Source organism: Salmo salar, chromosome ssa19 (genome assembly GCF_905237065.1).
Source record: "Salmo salar chromosome ssa19, Ssal_v3.1, whole genome shotgun sequence".
NCBI classification, from domain to species: domain Eukaryota; kingdom Metazoa; phylum Chordata; class Actinopteri; order Salmoniformes; family Salmonidae; genus Salmo; species Salmo salar.
Window position 1 is genome coordinate 67,779,695 of NC_059460.1, and position 20,064 is coordinate 67,799,758.

The 20,064-nt window shown below is 43.9% G+C and overlaps 1 protein-coding gene across 7 annotated transcripts in view; it reads left to right on the top strand.

The window, feature by feature from the left end:
* Positions 1-20,064, top strand: part of LOC106579428 (fibroblast growth factor receptor 2) — a 125,914-nt gene that overhangs the window by 26,615 nt on the left and 79,235 nt on the right. For 4 of the 7 annotated variants that reach the window (XM_014159332.2, XM_014159331.2, XM_014159330.2 and 1 more), the window contains exons 3-5: positions 7,402-7,671; positions 15,566-15,640; positions 19,189-19,358. In XM_014159332.2, coding sequence (XP_014014807.1) covers positions 7,402-7,671; positions 15,566-15,640; positions 19,189-19,358 — 515 coding nt within the window. The remainder of the gene's footprint in view (positions 1-7,401; positions 7,672-15,565; positions 15,641-19,188; positions 19,359-20,064) is intronic. The other 3 variants (XM_014159333.2, XM_014159334.2, XM_045702625.1) reach the window with 3 other exon arrangements.

Genomic DNA, 20,064 nt, shown 5'->3' on the forward strand with positions numbered 1-20,064 from the left:
TAACCAGATAGTAGCAGCAGTGTAAAAGAGGGGGGACAATGTGAATGGTCTGGGTAGCTATTTGATTAGCTGTTCAGGAGTCTTATGACTTGGGGGTAGAAGCTGTTAAGAAACCTTTTGGACCTAGACTTGGCACTCCGGTACCGCTTGCTGTTCGGTAGCAGAGAGAACAGTCTATGACTAGGGTGGCTGGAGTCTTTGACCATTTTTAGGGCTTTCCTCTGACACTGCCTGGTATAGAGGTCCTGGTGGCAGGAAGCTTGGCCCCAGTGATGTACTGGGTCGTACGCACTACGCTCTGTAGTGCCTTGCGGTCAGAGGCCAAGCAGTTGCCATACCAGGCAGTGAGGCAACCAGTCAGGATGCTCTCGATGGTGCAGCTGTATAACTTTTTGAGGATCTGAGGACCCATGCTAAATCTTTTCAGTCTCCTGGGGGGGAATAGGCTTTATTGTGCCCTCTTCATCACTGTGTTGGTGTGTTTAGACAATTCTAGTTTGTTGGTGATGTGGTCACCAAGGAACTTGAAGCTCTCAACCTGCTCCACTACAGCCCCGTCGATGAGAATGGGGGCGTGCTCAGTCCTCCTTTTCCTGTAGTCCACAACCATCTCCTTTGTCTTGATCACATTGAGGGAGAGGTTGTTATCCTGGCACCACACAGCTAGGTCTCTGACCTCTTCCCTATAGGCTGTCTCATCGTTGTTGGTGATCAGGCCTTCCGCTCTTGTGTCATCTGCAAACTTAATGATGGTGTTGTAGTCGTGCCTGGCCATACAGTCATAGGTGAACAGGGAGTACAGGAGGGGTTCGTCTGAGGGCACACCCCTGAGGGGCCCCCGTGTTGAGGATCAGCGTGGCGGATGTGTTGTTGCCTACCCTTACCACCTGGGGGGTGGCCCGTCAGGAAGTCCAGGATCCAGTTTCAGAGGGAGGGGTTTAGTCCCAGGGTCCTTAGCTTAGTGATGAGCTTTGAGGGCACTATGGTGTTGAACGCTGAGCTGTAGTCAATGAATAGCATTCTCACATAGGTGTTCCTTTTGTCCAGGTGGGAAAGGTTAGTGTGGAGTGCAATAGTAGTTGCATCATCTGTGGATCTGTTGTGCCGGTATGCAAATTTGGGTGGGTCTGGGGTTTCTGGGATAATGGTGTTGATGTGAGCCATGACCAGCCTTTCAATGCACTTCATGGCTACAGACGTGAGTGCTACGGGTCAGTAGTCATTTAGGCAGGTTACCTTAGTGTGCTTGGGCACCAGGACTATGGTGGTCTGCTTGAAACATGTTGGTATTACAGACTCAGTCAGGGACAGGTTGAAAATGTCAGTGAAGACACTTGCCAGTTCGTCAGTGCATCCTCTGAGTACAAGTCCTGGTAATCAGTCTGGCCCAGCGGCCTTGTGAATATTGAGCTATTTAAAGGTCTTAATCACATCGGCTACAGAGTACGTGATCGCACAGTTGTCCAGAACAGCTGATGCATGAGTCGTCTGGAACAGCAGATGCTCTCATGCATGCCTCAGTGTTGCTTGCCTCGATGCGAGCATAGAATAAATTTAGCTTGTCTGGTAGGGTCATGTCACTCGGCAGCTCACGGCTGTGCTTCCCTTTGTGGTCTGTAATAGTTTGCAAGCTCTGCCACAACCGACTAGCGTCGGAGCCAGTGTAGTACGATTCAACCTTCTGGTTGGGGTATGTACGTACCGTCACTGTGGGGACAACATCATCGATGCACTTATTGATGAAGCCAGTGACTGATGTGGTGTACTCCTCAATGAAGAATCCCGGATCATATTCCGGATTGTGCTAGCAAAACAGTCCTGTAGCTTAGCATCTTCATCATCTGACCACTTTTTTATTGACCGAGTCACTGGTGCTTCCTGCTTTAGTTTTTGCTTGTAAGCAGGAATCAGGAGGATAGAATTATCGTCAAATTTGCCAAATGGAGGACGAGGGAGAGCTTTGTATGCGTCTCTGTGTGTGGAGTAAAGGTGGTCTAGAGGTTGTTTTTTTTCCTCTGGTTGCACATTTAACATGCTGGTAGAAATGAGTAGCACAATAGCACAATTGGTTAAGAGCCCGTAAAATGGCAGCCATCTCCTCCGGCTCCATTATATCAGTCATGGACCTTAATGAAAATCATCGTTAGACTTTGCCACCCGAAAGTGGGCAAATATGTTAATCCTCTAAGAAAACCAATGGTCAAAACCTCATGTCTCTATCATAATCCGTTCAAAAGTTATTGGAGTTTTTACCCTTGTAGGATGGCCAGAATTAGGGTGATCAAATCAATGGAGGCCAGAGAAAAAAGTTGGGAAAAAATCTGGAAAATTTCATCTCGTCAGCTAGGCTGGATTCTGTTAAAGAATTAAGGCTACTTGCTAACTGACAGGCTCACTTTCCCGATGAACTCGTCATCTTTGTTCTCGAATCCGTAGGACTTAAAACAATATAGAGATAAGATGGGTATATGAGACATTACTTAGTATTTTCATATTTTAGTATACGCTTTAATGTCTCACAAAAACAAGCGTATCTCTGTGAAATGTTAACGGAGCACTGAGCGTATACCAATCTTTCTATATTCAAATCCTTTTACATTTAATTCAGCTTGTGTCATGTTAATTTAGCTTTTAGTGACCCGCGGAAACAACTTTGAAGATGATGACCACAAAATGTAAAATCCTCAAAAGTTGCTTTGAGAAACCTGCACCGCTTTGTCATGTAAATGGTAAAATTGTGTGTTAGTATTGCATTTTAGAACCCCGTTCCCCCCAAGATGAAAGGTTTTGACCACTAAAGTTTTAGGCAAATTGGTATACATGCTCCAAACCGTTCAATAGTTAGGTTATCCATATTACCAGAGTTTATATTCTTTCTATTTCTATGGCGGATTTGCACCCGTAGTTTAGATAATGCATTGATATATAGATGTGCAATTTAGATAATTAATTGAAAGCTAGCTAGCTTGCTGAAATGATAACAGAGAGAACATAGGATATAGCTATTTGATCATGTTCATATCCAAATATGAATGACGTCTGGAATCCGACACAGTTTCACTGGAGTTATCAAATGGCAAGAGTCAGAAAAATGTCAAACCTCAACATGTCAACAGGTTGTGTAGGCAGGGTTTAGTTGAGACTCATCTCTTGACAGGTAGGCTGGTAGTAAGCTTGGGCGGTATACCGTATACCGGGGTATTTGGAAATAGCCATGGGATGGTTTTACAGTACCGTCAATACCTTTGCAATGTTTTTCAATACATGTTTATATTTGTAGCTAAATACCTGCAGTCAACTTGTGCAATACGTTAGGAGATAAAGCAGATTGTGTTCTTCATTTCACCTATCACATTATTTTGCATTATGAAGCTTACTGTAGTTCCCCAGAGCAGTTGAGCTAGTCATAGTATGTTTGTAAATAGCACAACAGGAGAAAGCGTTTTATATTGAAAGTCAAGTGTTTTTTTTGCTTCAATAGAGTTATCAGGGATGTGCAACTATAGTTTTCCTTCACAGAAAATACATTAGTGCAACACATTTGGCAGAAAATAGCTTCATTGTCATCAGATGACAACAGAAGTGCAACCCTATTTGGCTGACAGCCACACAAGTAAATGAGACAATGAAAAAACGATGCATGGCCATCATATTTCTAATGTTTATCATAGAAAGAATGTAACCAGCTACATTTCCTAATGTTTTGCTTAAAGTTAATCTTGCATTTTACCAGAGAAAAGTAGGCTGACTACACCAAGAAAAGTACAAGAGAAGTAGCTACACATCAGTCAGAGCGCTGTGTTTTGATAGAATGCCCATTCGTGAATTCTCATCCGAGTGGAGAAGTGCAACTGAAGCAAAACATTTGTTTGATGCTGTGCAGAAATTACAATAAGAAGCATTTTTGATCTGCATTTACAAAACGCAGCAAAATATTTGTAATGTGTTTTATATTTTTTTGATGGGGAGAATGGGAGGGAGAGCTGACTGTGGTAGGAATGGAGAGAGGTGTCTAGGAGTAGAATGAGTTCATATCAGAACACATCCTCCTGTGGTGTAGAAGGAGGAGGATGAGCTGAAAAGTCTGCAGTGGTGGTTTTCAAACCCTCAACCTCCACTGAGATGCTGCATTGTAACAAAGTCCATGGCCACAATCTGCTGTGTGGGTTATGGTTAGTGAATTTGGAGTGCGTGTGTTTCGAGGTGTAAGTGTGATTGGCCCCATGGTTCCCATGAATATTTGGGAATCCTGAAGGTGTCAACAGGTTTAGGGATGGGTCAGGGTCAGGTCAACAGAGTCATGGGAGGAGGAAAAGGAGGTGAAAGAGAAGAATGAGAGAGGAGAGACATTGATGAAGATGGACAGATGTACACACAGCTTAGAAGAGAGATACAACACCTCAAAGTAACACTTAAGCATATCTTTCCAAGTGTTCCCCATTTGGAGTTATTTAACAATGTCCTGCCCCACCCCCCATTCTATGTGTGTGATGGATGGTGCCTGTCATAGTATATGGCCATCCCCTCTCAGTTCTGTGTATATTAGCTTTCTGTACACCCCTTCTCTCTCACCTGTGTTGATAGAGAGGCCTAGCTCCCGAACTGAGCGCCTGTATCAGGCCTAGTGGAAGGCAACAGGAACAGCTCTTTCCACAGGCTTTGATCACACAATGGAGGGAAACGCAGAGTCAATAACAATGCAATTAAAGTAGTATGGAAAACTATGTAGGGAAAAAAACAAAGGTGGTGAATATAGCCCCCATCAATCAACACACACACTCCTCCTCAGACCATGCATAGTGGGTGGTGGGTGGAGAGGGATGGCTTAATTATTTCCGGAGTAAAGGAAAGATGAAAAAAATATCACAGTACTGGAACTATACCTGTGTGGGGCAATGTGCCCGGGGGGAGCGCTTAGAGCACACACGTTCTGGCATGGCCGGCTGCCTGCAAGTGGAATTAACTTTCTCTTCCTGCTCAGGGGTGGGAGTTAATGTAACACACACAATGAAGGTGGAATGTACTTAGGGAGGTGTGCTGAGATACAGGAACGGTTGGGAGTGCCTCTGTACTATGCCTCTAATTATTACTGTACAGTCAGCCAAATGTGGACTGTCTAAGACAGGTTAGCCACGTACAATATTTATTTTATGGAAAACAAGCACACACACAATATTGCAATAAACAATCCAAAAATCTTGCACCTCTGCCAAGGTTTATTTTTGTAATGAAGGGTTTTACTGAGTGTTGAAATCTGTAGACTGAGTGCGTCAAATCAAGGCAGAGGTTAGAGACTAGATTTACCATGTTTTTAGAGAGAGAGAGAGAGGGCTGGAAAACAGAGTAGTTAGACCTTTGGTTAGGTCAAGGTTTTGTCTTCTGTCTCGCTGTCCAAAAACAAGACAGGAAGAAAAGAAAAATGAGTGCTCCCTCTAAAACAGCTTTCACCCTTTCCTGTCTGGATTTTCTTTCTGATGGGTGTAGGGGATTGAAAAAATACACTGAACAAAAATATAAACGCAACATGCAACAATTTCAAAGATTTTACTCAGTTACAGTTCATATAAGGAAATCAGTCAATTTAAAAAAGAAATCATTAGGCCCTAATCTATGGATTTCACATGACTGGGAATACAGATATGCATCTGTTGGCCACAGATACCTTTAAAAAAAGGTAGGGGCGTGGATCAGAAAACCAGTCAGTATCTGGTGTGACCACCATTTGCCTCAAGCAGCTCGACACATCTCCTTCGCATAGAGTTGATCAGGCTGTTGATTGTGGCCTGTGGAATGTTGTCCCACTCCTCTTCAGTGGCTGTGCGAAGTTGCTGGATATTGTTCGGTAACTGGAACATGCTGTCGTACACGTTGTTGAGTAGGCAGGCCATGAAAGAACTGGGATATTTTTAGCTTCCAGAAATTGTGTACAGATCCTTGTGACATGGGGCCATGCATTATCTTGCTGAAACATGAGGTGATGGCGGCAGATAAATGGCACGAAAAATGGGCCTGAGGATCTCGCCACGGTTTCTCTGTGCATTCAAATTGCTGTCAATACCATAACCCCACCGCCACCATGGGGCACTCTGTTCACAACATTGACATCAGCAAACTGCACAACATCATACAGTACACGCTGTCTGCCATCTGCCTGGTACAGTTGAAACCGGGATTCATCTGTGAAGAGCACACTTCTCCAGCATGCCAGTGGCCATCGAAGGTGAGCATTTGCTCACTGAAGTCGGTTACGATGCCAAACTGCAGTCAGGTCACGACCCTGGTGAAGACGATTAGCACGCAGTCTTCCCTGAGACTGTTTCTGACAGTTTGTGCAGAAATTCTTCGGTTTTAAACCTACAGTTTCATCAGCTGTCTGAGTGGCTGGTCTCAGACAATTCTGCATGAAGAAGCCAGATGTGGATGTCCTGGGCTGGAGTGGTTACACGTGATCTGCGGTTGCGAGGCCGGTTGGACGTACTGCCAAATTCTCTAAAATGACATTGGAGGTGGCTTATGGTAGAGAAATGAACACTCAATTATCTGGCAACAGCTGCTGGTGGACATTCCTGCAGTCAGCATGGCAATTTCTTGTTCCCTCAAAACTTGAGACATCTGTGGCATTGTGTTGTGACAAAACTGCACATTTTAGAGTGGCATTTTATTTTCCAGAGCACAAGGTGCACCTGTGTAATGAGCATGCTGTTTAATCAGCTTCTTGATATGCCACACCTGTCAGGTGGATGGATTATCTTGGCAAAGGAGAAATACTCACTAACAGGGATGTAAACAAATTTGTGCACAACATTTTAGAGAAATTTGCTTTTTGTTCGTATGGATAATTTCTGGGATCTTTTATTTCAGCTCATTAAACATGGGACCAACACTTTACATGTTGCGTTTATATTTTTATTCAGTGTATATCTTGTTGTTTTTGAGGTACCTGTCCTTTCTCTGCTATACTCACACTGGCTGGTATTTGTGCTGAAAGTGAGGGGGTCTGTTTATCTGTCTGGCCACAATGATTGGTTGTTATTCTCACAGGCTCTGCCTCCACCTCCATGCCACTGTCCACTCTCTACCCTCTGCTTTGGGCCATAACTGCATGCTTTACACATGAAAACACAACCCAACACTAAAGATAATGTTTAGGGTATGTCCTGAATGAGGGTTGTCATGTTAATATATGGTTTTAAGATTAAACAATTTGTGCCTCCTCTCTCTCTGTATCACTCCTCTTGGCTTTACGTTGATTTAAGTGCATCCATGGGGTTATGTGGTGTTTAAAAAAAATATTTCTTACACTATTGCTTGTTTCTTCCTCTTCCGCCTTTCTCCCTGTCTTCTTCCCTCCTTTCTGTGCACACCCCTCCTTGGCCTCCCCCCCTTTTCTTTGCTCTGCAGAGCCTCCGACCAAATACCAAATATCTAAGCCCACCGTGTGCTCGGTGCACCCGGGGGAATTGCTGAAGCTCAACTGCCCTCTGCCCGGGGAGATGGGGACCATCACCTGGACTAAGGATGGTTCCTCTCTGGGGGTCAACAACCGCACCCTGATAGAGCGGGAGGTGCTGCAGATCCGCGACGCCTCGCCCAAGGACTCGGGCCTGTACGCTTGCAGCACCGTGGGCCCTCAGGGCAGCGACACACTCTGCTTCATAGTGAACGTCACAGGTGAGTCAGGGAGCCAGGCAGGAAGCAGGACAGGGTAACCAGCCAGTCAGGGCAGGGAGCAACCAATAACCCAGGGCTGGGAGAAACGAGCCAGCCAACCAGCCTGCAAGGGCAGGACAGGGACAGACAAAGGTAGGGTTGGTCATAGTGTAGGTCCTACACTCTTAGAAAAAAAAATGCTAAGTAGAACCATATAGGGTTCTTCAGTTTGTCTCCATGGGGGAACCTTTTTGGTGCTAGGTAGAACCCTTTGCCGAAGGTTCTACCTAAAATCCTATATGAAGGGTTCTTCATAGAACTCTCTGTAAAGTGTAATAGCTAGGATTCTCTATAAAGGGTTCTTCGTAGAACCCTCTACAAAGAATTCTACCAAGAACCCTTTTATCCTCTATAGGTTCTTCTTAGAACCCTCCATGAACGGTTCTAGCATTATTTGCATATTTTTTTCATGACGATACATTAGATACAGTATATCATAAGGCCTTTCTTTCAGGGCCTAATTATGTCCTAACACAGCGGATGGAAACTCCTGGTTTACAGTCACATTATGTTAGTCACATTATGAGCTTTGATCAGCATGACATTTCAAGCCTGATACTACCTGAGCCCTACATTAAAGACATTTTATGAGCCCTACATTAGACATTTTATGAGCCCTACATTAAAGACATTTTATTTGTATTTATTTGTTATTTCACCTTTGTTTAACCAGGTAGGCTAGTTGAGAACAAGTTCTCATTTACAATTGCGACCTGGCGAAGATTAAGCAAAGCAGTGCGAATACAAACAACAACACAGAGTTACACATGGAATAAACAAACATACAATCAATAACACAATACAAAAGTCTATATTTAGTGTGTGCAAATAAGGGAGGTAGGGCAATAAATAGGCCATAGTGGCAAAATAATTACAATTTAGCAGTTAAACACTGGAGTGATCATGTGTAGAAGATGAATGTGCAAGTTGAGATACTGGGGTGCAAAGGAGCAGATGGGCTATGTACAGGTGCAGTGATCTGTGAGCTGTTCTGACAGCTGGTGCTTAAAGTTAGAGAGGGAGATATGAGTCTCCAGCTTCAGTGATTTTTGCAATTCGTTCCAGTAATTGGCAGCAGAGAACTGGAAGGAAAGGCGGCCAAAGTAGGAATTGACTTTGGGGGTGATCAGTGAAATATATCTTCTGGAGCACGTGCTACGGGTGGGTGCTGCTATGGTGACCAGTGAGCTGAGATAAGGTAGGGCTTTACCTAGCAAAGACTTATAGATGACCTGCAACCAGTGGGTTTGGTGACGAATATGTAGCGAGGGCCAGCCAACGAGAGCATACAGGTCGCAGTGGTGGGTAGTATATGGGGCTTTGGTGACATAACGGATGGCACTGTGATAGACTGCATCCAATTTGTTGAGTAGAGTGTTGGAGGCTATTTTGTAAATGACATTTCCGAAGTCAAGGATCGGTAGCATAGTCAGTTTTACAAGGGTATGTTTGGCAGCATGAGTGAAGGATGCTTTGTTGCGAAATAGGAAGCCAATTCTAGATTTGATTTTGGATTGGAGATGCTTAATGTGAGTCTGGAAGGAGAGTTTACAGTCTAACCAGACACCTAGGTATTTGCAGTTGTCCAGAGCAGTGATGCTGGACGGGCGGGCAGGTGCGGGCAGCGATCGGTTGAAGAGCATATATTTAGTTTTACTTGCATTTAAGAGCAGTTGGAGGCCACGGAAGGAGAGTTGTATGGCATTGAAGCTCGTCTGGAGGTTAGTTAACACAGTGTCCAAAGAAGGGCCAGAAGTATACAGAATGGTGTCGTCTGCGTAGAAGTGGATCAGAGAATCACCAGCAGCAAGAGCGACATCATTGATGTGTACAGAGAAAAGAGTCGACCCGAGAATTGAACCCTGTGGTACCCCCATAGAGAATGCCCAGAGGTCTGGACAACAGGCCCTCCGATTTGACACACTGAACTCTGTCTGAGAAGTAGTTGGTGAACCAGGCGAGGCAGTCATTTGAGAAACCAAGGCTGTTGAGTCTGCCGATAAGAATGTGGTGATTGACAGAGTCGAAAGCCTTGGCCACGTTGATGAATACAGCTGCACAGTATTGTCTCTTATCGATGGCGGTTATGATATCATTTAGGGCCTTGAGCGTGGTTGAGGTGCACCCATGACCAGCTCGGAAACCAGATTGCATACCGGAGAAGGTACGGTGGAATTCGAAATGGTCGGTGATCTGTTTGTTAACTTGGCTTCCGAAGACCTTAGAAAGGCAGGGTAGGATAGATATAGGTCTGTAACAATTTGGGTCTAGAGTATCAAAGGGGATGACCGCGGCAGCTTTCCAATGTTACACTGTTATAGCCTACCGCCATCGCGCGCGTTCTCTCTTTATTCAAACTCTCTGAGTTCAATTGGCTGCTATATTTAACATTCAGCAAACAAGAGCATGTATCCCTCTTTGAAAAGAATATTATAAGAAATGCAAAAAATATAAAAATGTTTACAGCAAGAGCTAAGGAGCGTTTTTTAAGGAGCCCAGCGGAGCGCAGGTGACTATTGCGCAACAGACAAAGGCTATAAGTTAGAAGCTTATGCATAGCCCATCATTCATAAGCTAAATATAGGCTACAACTAATACTGCATTGAATTAGTTACCTAAAAGAGATAGGCTAGGATATGTAGTGCTGACGTATGCACTGATTTAAAGCAACGATATTTGAGTGATAAGCTGTTTTAAAACTCTGCAGCTGCAATTTACATTTTTTTCTTTACAATAAAAAAAATAAGGTGACCCCGAAAGCCAGATGAATGTGTAAATTAGACATGCATTCAGTACTTATATGGCTGTAGCATAGGCTATGCTGCAGCAAATCAAATCAATGTTTATTTGTCACTTGCGCCGAATACAACAGGTGTAGACATTACAGTGAAATGCTTACTTACAACAGTGCAAAAAAGGTATTAGGTGAACAATATGTAAGTAAGAAATAAAAACGACAGTAAAAAAGACAGTGAAAAATAATAGTAGCAAGGCTATATACAGGCACTGGTTAGTCGGGCTGATTTGAGGTAGTATGTACATGTAGATATGATTAAAGTGACTATGCATGTATGATAAACAGAGAGTAGCAGTAGCGTAAAAGAGGGGTTGGTGGGTGGTGGGACACAATGCAGATAGCCCGGTTAGCCAATGTGTGGGGGCAGTGGCCCAACTGAAGTAGTATGTATATTTAAAGTGACTATGCATATATGATAAACAGAGAGTAGCAGCAGTGTAAAAGAGGGGTTGGGGTGGGCACACAGTGCAAATAGTCCAGGTAGCCATTTGATTACCTGTTCAGGAGTCTTATGGCTTGGGGGTAAAAACTGTTGAGAAGCCTTTTTGTCCAAGACTTCACACTCTTGTACCGCTTGCCATGCGGTAGAGAGAACAGTCTATTACTGGGGTGGCTGGGGTCTTTGACAATTTTTAGGGCCTTCCTCTGACACCGCCTGGCGTAGAGGTCCTGGATGGCAGGCAGCTTAGCCTCAGAGATGTACTGGGCCTTACGCACTACCCTCTCTCTGTAGTGCCTTGCGGTCGGAGGCCGAGCAATTGCCGTACCAGGCAGTGATGCAACCAGTCAGGATGCTCTCGATGTTGCAGCTGTAGAACCTCTTGAGGATCTGAGGATCCATGCCAAATCGTTTTAGTTTCCTGAGGGGGAATAGGCTTTGTTGTGCCCTCTTCACGACTGTCTTGGTGTGTTTGGACAATTCTAGTTTGTTGGTGATGTGGACACCAAGGAACTTGAAGCTCTCAACCTGCTCCACTACAGCCCCCTGTCACAAGAAAAAAAGTTACATGCATTGTGAGCTATGCTCCTACTGAGATACGCTGTCTGTCCCCACCCTGATTGTTGATGATTGATCATGCAGATAGCAGAGAGAAGGCCATAGAGAAGCCAGATTTAGACATCACATAATTTAGCAGTTCCATTTCAAGTCATGCTGTTGATAGAAATAATTTATAATAATTTACCAGTTTCTCGCAGTTATTTATCCTGGGAAAAGGGAGTGGGTTTGGGCGGTAAATCTTGCTAACCTGTTTCCCGGTATTCAACCCTCCAAATTGATTATTGATGCTACCTAAATCATTAAAACTGGAACCATTTCGCTGGTATATTAAGTCCAACTACTAACAAATTGGATTAGTTTTTCAAAATATACAATGCCAGTCATAAGTTTGGACACACCTACTCATTCAATGGTTTTTCTTTATTTTTACTATTTTCTACATTGTAGAAAAATAAACTATGAAATAACACATATGGAATCATGTCGTAACCAAAAAAGTGTTAAACAAATCAAAATATATTTCATATTTGAGATTCTTCAAAGTTGACTTGATGACAGCTTTGCACACTCTTGGCATTCTATCAACCAGCTTTATGAGGAATGCTTTTCAAACAATCTTGAAGGAGTTCCCACATATGCTGAGCACTTGTTGGCTGCTTTTCCTTGACTCTGCGGTCCAACTCATCCCAAACCATCTCAATTGGGTTCAGGTCGGATGATTGTGTAGGAAAGTTCATCTGATGCAGCACTCTATCACTCTCCTTCTATGTCAAATAACCCTTACACAGCCTGGAGGTGTGTTTTGGGTCACTGTCCTGTTGAAAAACAAATGATAGTCCCACGAAGTGCAAACCAGATGGGATGGCTCATCGGTACATAATGCTGTGGTAACCATGCTGGTTAAGTGTGCCTTGAATTCTAAATAAATCACAGACAGTGTCACCAGCAAAGCACCCCCACACCTCCTTCTCCAGGCTTCACGGTGGGAACCACGCATGCGGAGATCATTCGTTCACCTACTCTGCGTCTTACAAAGACATGGCGGTTGGAACCAAAAATCTCAAATTTGGACTTCCACCGGTCTCATGTCCATTGCTCATGTTTCTTGGCCCAAGCAAGTCTCTTCTTCTTATTGGTGTCCTTTAGTAGTGGTTTCTTTGCAGTAATTCGACCATGAATGCCTGATTCACGCAGTCTCCTCTGAACAGTTGATGTTGAGTTATGTCTGTTACTTGAACTATGTGAAGCATTAATTAGGGCTGCAATTTCTGAGGCTGGTAACTCTAATGAACTTATCCTCTGCAGCAGACGTGACTCTGTGTCTTCCTTTCCTGTGGCGGTTCTCATGAGAGCCAGTTTCATCATAGCGTTTGATGGTTTTTGCGACTGCACTTGAAGAAACTTTCAAAGTTCTTGACATTTTCCGTATTGACTGACCTTCATGTCTTAAAGTAATGATGGACTGTCGTTTCTCTTTGCTTATTTGAGCTGTTCTTGCCATAATATGGACTTGGTCTTTTACCACATAGGGCTATCTTCTGTATACCACCCCAACCTTGTCACAATGCAACTGATTGGCTCAAACGCAATAAAAAGGAAATACATTCCACAAATTAACAAGGCACATCTGTTAATTGAAATGCATTCCAGGTGACGACCTCATGAAGCTGGTTAAGAGAATGCCAAGATTGTGCAAAGCTGGCATCAAGGCAAAGGGTGGCTACTTTGAAGAATCTCAAATATAAAATACATTTTGATTTGTTTAACACTCTTTTGGTTACTACATGATTCTATATGTGTTATTTCATAGTTTTGATGTCGTCACTATTATTCTACAATGTAGAAAATAGTGAAAATAAAGAAAAACCCTTGAATGAGTAGGTTTGTCTAAACTTTGGACTGGTACTGTATGTTATTTATCAACCAATCAATATACATGCAAAAACACAGATATTGAAGCAAACAATTCTTAAAATCAACCTGTAATAGAGCATGTTGGGAAATATGATGATGGGCGTGTTTTTTTATACAGAAAATACTATTTTGAAATTATCATGACACAAGGCGAGACCCAGATGCAGACACAGTAGGCAGATGGTTGGAGTCGTACAATATTTATTAATCCAATAGGGGAAGGCAAGAGTGGTCGTGGACAGTCAAAAGGGTCAAAACCAGTACAGAGTCCAAAAGGTACTGAAGGGCAGGCAGAATCAAGGTCAGGCCAGGCAGGATGATCAGGCAGGCGGGAAAGAAGTCCAGAGTCAGTCCTCCCGGTTTTGACCCCTGCCTATCAAAAAGAGACTAGAAAAAGGAGTATGGGAAAACCACGCTGGTTGATTTGACTAAACATGCAAGATGAACTGGCACAGAGAGACAGGAAACACACGGAGAAATACACTGGGGAAAACAAGCGACACCTGGAGGGGGTGGAGACAACAACAATGACAGGTGAAACTGATCAGGGTGTGACAGAAATAAATAAATAATGGAAAAGATATTGACTATGTCAGTACTGTACATCATTACAAACAAACATATTCCGAGATAGGTACAGTTTAAAACATTCTCACACATATCTTTTTATATTTCTTTTCTTTTTTTTCTCCCCAATTTCGTTTTATCCAGTTGGTAGTTGCTGTGTTGTCTCATTGCTGCAACTCCCGTATGGACTCGGGAAAGGCGAAGGTCAAGAGCCGTGCGTCCTCCGAATCACAACCCAACCAAGCCGCACTGCTTCTTGACACAATGCCCACTTAACCCGGAATCCGGCCGCACCAATGTGTCGGAGGAAACACCGTACACCTGGCGACCGTGTCAGCGTGCACTGCGCCCGGCCCGCCACAGGAGTCACTAGTGCATGATGGGATAAGGACATCACTGCCGGCCAAACCCTCCCCTAACCCGGAGGACGCTGGGCCAATTGTGCTCCGCCCAGTGGGTCTCCCGGTCACGGCTGGCTGCGACAGAGCCTGGACTCAAACCCAGAATCTCTAGTGGCACAGCTAGAATTGCAATGCAGTGCCTTAGACCACTGCGCCACCTTTTTATTTTTACTACTAAAATCTGTTCTTATGACGAAACTGAAAAATACCAAGTTGTGTAGAAAGTAAACATCCGCACCTCAAAAGTGTCAAGTGTGCTTATGTCTGCATAATGAGGATGTCGGGAATAAATTGCAACTTCTGACTTTCTGGTCTAGCGTTTGATGACAACGGAATACACTGCCCAGCCTTACATAATTAGAAAGAGGAGATTATCCTGATTAAAATGTTGTCCAATTTAAAAAAATCGAAATATACACATTACGAGATATTTGGCGAAATGGACAGACATATCTATATTTCCCGATTTGAAACAATGGGACGACCTCAGAGTAATTTTTTGTTGTTGTTTACATTTTAACTACCAGCAACGTGGGCAGGTCTCATTGCCAACAATAGCAAAGCAGGCATTGTAACAGTAGGCTGGGAATAGAACGTTCGGAAGGCGAGTTGGTGCCACGGGGCTCAATATAACTAATATAGAAGCTGGCAGGGTGAAAAATGCCCCAAAATAAGGCCTGTTTTTTCATGATTACTTCAAACCTATGGCAAGCAGCTGGGACATATGGTAATATTATGAAACTGGGCTCCACGGCTGATGCAATGAACTAGTTTTTATCAGAAAAAAGCATTGTTAAAAATGTAATGTGTCCAGCCTACTACATCCCTGATCTTTTGCAGTTGTGATGCTTTTTTAATAGGGTGGTATTTGGGGAATGGCCATGGAAGGGTTGTGGAATGGTCATGTAGTTGTAGTTATTCAACTTTTCTTACAAACGTCAGTGACTCTCATGCTGTTCTTGATTGCATATGATTAGTGATTTTGTGAACAGTGTAAACGTCAATATTACATCACCTGATTCTGCCACCTCACCTAAACACATCAGTGCATGTATGTGCTGCAGTGTGTGTGTGTACATGTGGGTGTGCATGCGTGTGTAGCAGTGTATGTGTATGGCTGGAGCTGTGTTGAGAGGTGGCAGAGATAGTAGGAATTAACCGTGGTCATCTCTACAGATGCCATCTCGTCTGGGGACGATGAGGACGACACAGAGCGATCGGAGGACGTGGGGGTGGACGGAGAGCAGATAAGTGAGTATGGGCATAGTATTGTGGGACAGTGTGGGAACAGGGCAGGAGAGGCCGTGACCGTTGTCTTCTGTAGTGGGGGCATTGAGGCAATATGTGAACTCAGCAAATAGGTTGTCGTTTTTTGGGGTTGTTTTTACCTGCATTGTTATATAATAACACTGTTGTGGATCTGAAGGACATGGCTTGGACTTTCGACCATCAGGTCAAATGTCGTCATGACCAAAGTTACTATACTCCTAAATTTGTGTGTGTTGTGTGCACAGTGTTACTAAATCTGTTAGTTTCATTAGTTCAAATTTGCAATGAGATCTCAGCTGTACTGTAGCATTCCTGTATATGTAGTAAGTCTGGGAGTGTGTGTGCTGGGAATGTGTATATGTGTGTGTGATGTTTGTAAGCCTATCTCTCCCAGGCCTTTTAGGCGCTCCAGGGAAGAGGAATTCCTAACATTCCTCCTGTAACCGGCATCTCTCAGGTAGTCAGGCCCCAAGGAGCGAGTCAGCTGGACTCATCCATTATGGAATGCTCCCATCTGGACTGGGTTAGGGACCTGATGGGAGATGGGCTCTGTGTGTGTGTCACAGGCTGAAGGCTTCCATATCTTGTTAAAATTTTAAACACGCACCGTGCCTCACAGTGGGTTCAACTCCCCCACTTTGCACCGACTATAATTGCCTGAAATCCATTAAATATGTAATCTAGGAACTCTGTAAGGAGAGGAAAATGGAGAGAAGGGGAAAAAAAACTGTTTCTGGTGGTAATAAGCTGTTTGAAGCAAAGTAAAAACTGTTCTGGCAGCTCGGTTGAATTTTCTCCTGGTGTTTTTTCTAAGAATTCAAAACCGGAATATTAAAAAAGAGAGGCGGAAGAGTGGGGGAAGAGAAAAAAATAGGGGACGGTTGAGGCCTTTTAACTACAGCGTTCTGGTTTGGATCAGCACCAGCACTTCTCTGTGTACGCTTACGCTGTAGAGCGCTGGCCCCCGGCCCACTTTTGGAGGGGTGTTGTGGAGGCTTTTTAGGGAAAGAAGGAAGGAGAAGGGGGGGGTCTGAGCATTGTGCTTGGGGCCGTTCCAATGCCCGATGGGTTAGGCTTCAGTGTCTGTCTCAGCACACTTTGATTCCACTTTGTTAAAAAGAGATTGAACAACACAGTCACAACCTGGCCCCCCCTAAAACACTGTGAGAAAAAGTTATGAGTGAAGATGTACCCCTACCCAGCGTCAGCGGAGGTTGGCTGTGATTGGAGGAGACGAGCAAGGCATACGGAAGGATCATAGAGAAGGCTTTGTTTTTCGGGGCAGCATTGACGTCAGGCGGAGGTCAGAGTGGATGTGGGGTTCCAGTCTCGTTGGTTTTGTTGTTCTAACTCATTCTCTGGCCTGTTAAGGAGATCATCCTTAATTGCTCCCGTTTGTCTTCGTTTGAAACATCTGTAGGGTACAATTTACAAGCTTTTAATAGTCTGTTATCATTAGCTGCTTTGTTATGTTTGTCCTAGATTTACAGTATATGTAGCCCTAGTACCAGCTCTACAGTATGGGGCAAATGTACAACTTTAAAACAATTAATACTATAATTTGACACTTATGTTTGTGCCTCATTCCTCATGCTGAACGTACAGCACATTCTTGTTTTGGAGTTACATAGATAACCTGAGCTAACCCCAGACTGCCACAGAGTAAACCAGAGAGCTTAAGGGGCCATAGGGGGGCCACACAGGGTGCTAGGGGCCACAGAGGTGTCTTAGGGGCCACAGCAGTTGGCCAGTGAGAGTTTGGCTCATCTGGACAGAGGTTGGGGGGGGTCTTTGAAGTCTCGCTACCTCCGGACGACGGGAGCATGGGAAACAGACCTGGTCACCTTTCACCATCATGTACCGTGCTCATCAGATACAGCTGCTGCCACTCCGGGGTCAGAGTTTACCTGAGAGAGATGAGTTCCCGAGCGGGGGCAGTCGCTACCTTAACCTGTCTGACTGTGTCTGTAGGGAGGAGTGTTGAAAAATAAAATAAGATGGCGAGAAGTAGGGGGACAGAGTGAGAAGGAAATGGGCTTAAAATAACCTAACTAGTCTAATTATAGTGTGTTCGTTCATCCTGGAAGGAAGAGCATGGTTTACTTCTTCTGTATCAAAGTATGTGTGTACTGTCCGGTTTGCATGCCAGAGAAAATTATGGGAGGTGACCGACTCTGATAGTATTCTGATTGCACTCTGGTGGGCGGGAGAGAGGAGTGGGAAGAGGGGCTAAAACAGGGAGGGAGGGGTGGAAAGAGAAGTACAGAGGCCCAAGAAGGCTAAAGGAGTGTCTAACGGCTGCAGTAACCCTGGAGTGTTTCCCCTCTTCTCCCTGCTCCTGTAATAGAGATATACGAAGTGATGGTGGGGAGGACATCGGTTGTGAAGTTTCTCTTCTTTCTGAGTTCATCTGCTTATCCAATCACTCTCCCAGGTGGCGAGAGAGAGAAATGGGGGGGGTAGAGATAAGATAAAGTGTATGAGAGGAAGAGGTAGAGAGAGGGGGGGGCTTCAGGGAACTACAGAAAATGAGATATGGGGTGAACGAGCTGCAGTTACAGTATGTAGGCCAGACAGAAAAGGGGTGTTCCTAACTTCCTATACGTCCCTGTGGGGGTGTATTTGAATGAAGGAGCATGATCGATCATTGTGTGGGTAACTTACTCTTTACAAACCAAACATTTCTCACTCACAACAAATGATTATTCATGGGTGATAAATATCCCTTCTTCCCAACAGCCATATCTTCCCGATGACAGGAGGCTAAATATTGTAATTGGAAGAAGTGGTTAAAAAAAAGCACTAACTGCAACTAGATTAAATGGATGTGATGGTCTAGTTACCCACTTGGCAACGTGTCCTGCAACCTTCAAAAGATAACAATTATGTTTGAGTTTTAAGTGTTGCCAGTGTGAACTAGTTTCTTCCCAAATGGCACCATATTCCCTATTTAGTGCAATCCTTTTGACTAGGGCCCATAGGGAATAGGGTGCCATTTGGGACGTAGCCTGTGAAGCCATTGCTGGGTTGTAAGTCCATATAGCCCAGTGTTGTGAAGTGGGCTAGGGAGTGGAAATAACAGTTTAGGGCCCCCTCAGACCATATGGCTTTGGGCAAAAATAGTGCCTTTATATAGGGAATAGGGTGCCATTTGGGACAATGCCTGTGACCACCTCCCTCACTCTTTCTCACTACCTGCTGGCTGTAGTAATCCATGTTGTTCAGGCTTTGGACTGAAACTGTTAATCAACGGAGCTCTGCTCCTCAGCCATGTTTCCCATACAGTGTTTCTGTTGACAGAGATAAAGTGAGCAAAGTTACTCTCACAAATATTAGTAAGACTTATTTTACAGCACGGTTTAAGCTGATATGGTTTTAACTAATAAACTATGTGGTAACAATGAAAACTTTCTGGTACTGTCTGGTACTTCCCTAATATAATATATGTTACTGTTTTGCTATAGATGGACAAAATCTAATTTGAGATTTTGACTAAACAAAAACCCTGATTGGTCATCTCTTTTCTTTAGGGGCGCCCTATTGGACGATGCTGGAGAAGATGGAGAAGAGGCTACATGCTGTACCTGCTGCCAACACAGTCAAGTTTCGCTGTGCTGCCGGGGGCAACCCACGTCCTAAGATGCGCTGGCTGAAGAACAGCCGACCATTCCGGCAGGAGGACCGCATGGGCGGCTACAAGGTACGAGAGAGAACCCTGCACTGCAGCATGCTGGGACATGGAGTTTCTCATGACTAGCTCATTGAAATTAGTCTGTAATCAAATGTTTCATTCAAGTTTACTTTTGTGACTGTTGTTTAGAAAGGACTTTCAATGTATTTTTCTGTGTCTTGATTTTGATGCAGACTGTTGCCCGTCCATTTTGTCTATTGCTACTATTGTTGAGCTGCGCAGCCTAGTTAAAGTTTACTGTGGATGCGACTTTCTCGACCCGTTTTGCCAACATCTAAAGGTCCTGAAGCTTCTTCACATGTGCAGGATTCTCTACTTTACGCACGGTCTCTGAAGAATGTTGCTTCTTTAGTAAAGTTGATCAAAGTCTGCAAGAACACATAATGAAAGTATACAACATAACCAAATATAAATCGCACACTACCTCTTTTATTAAGAGATTTTAGGATGATTGTTTGCGTCTTTCTTTCGAATACTTGCATGTTTCAACTCAGCGTGCGCCACTGAACAAAATATGTGCTTTGATCAACAACAACAAAAAAACACAGGTAGGAGACTAAAATTTGCTCCATGTGCATAATGCAAAACAACACTGTAGGGTACTTCGAAACCATGTTGATAACTACAACTCTGAATTGCCAGGGACCTAACAATATGATATTATCACGATACTTAGGTGCCGATATGGTATGTGTTGTGATTCTCATGATTCTAT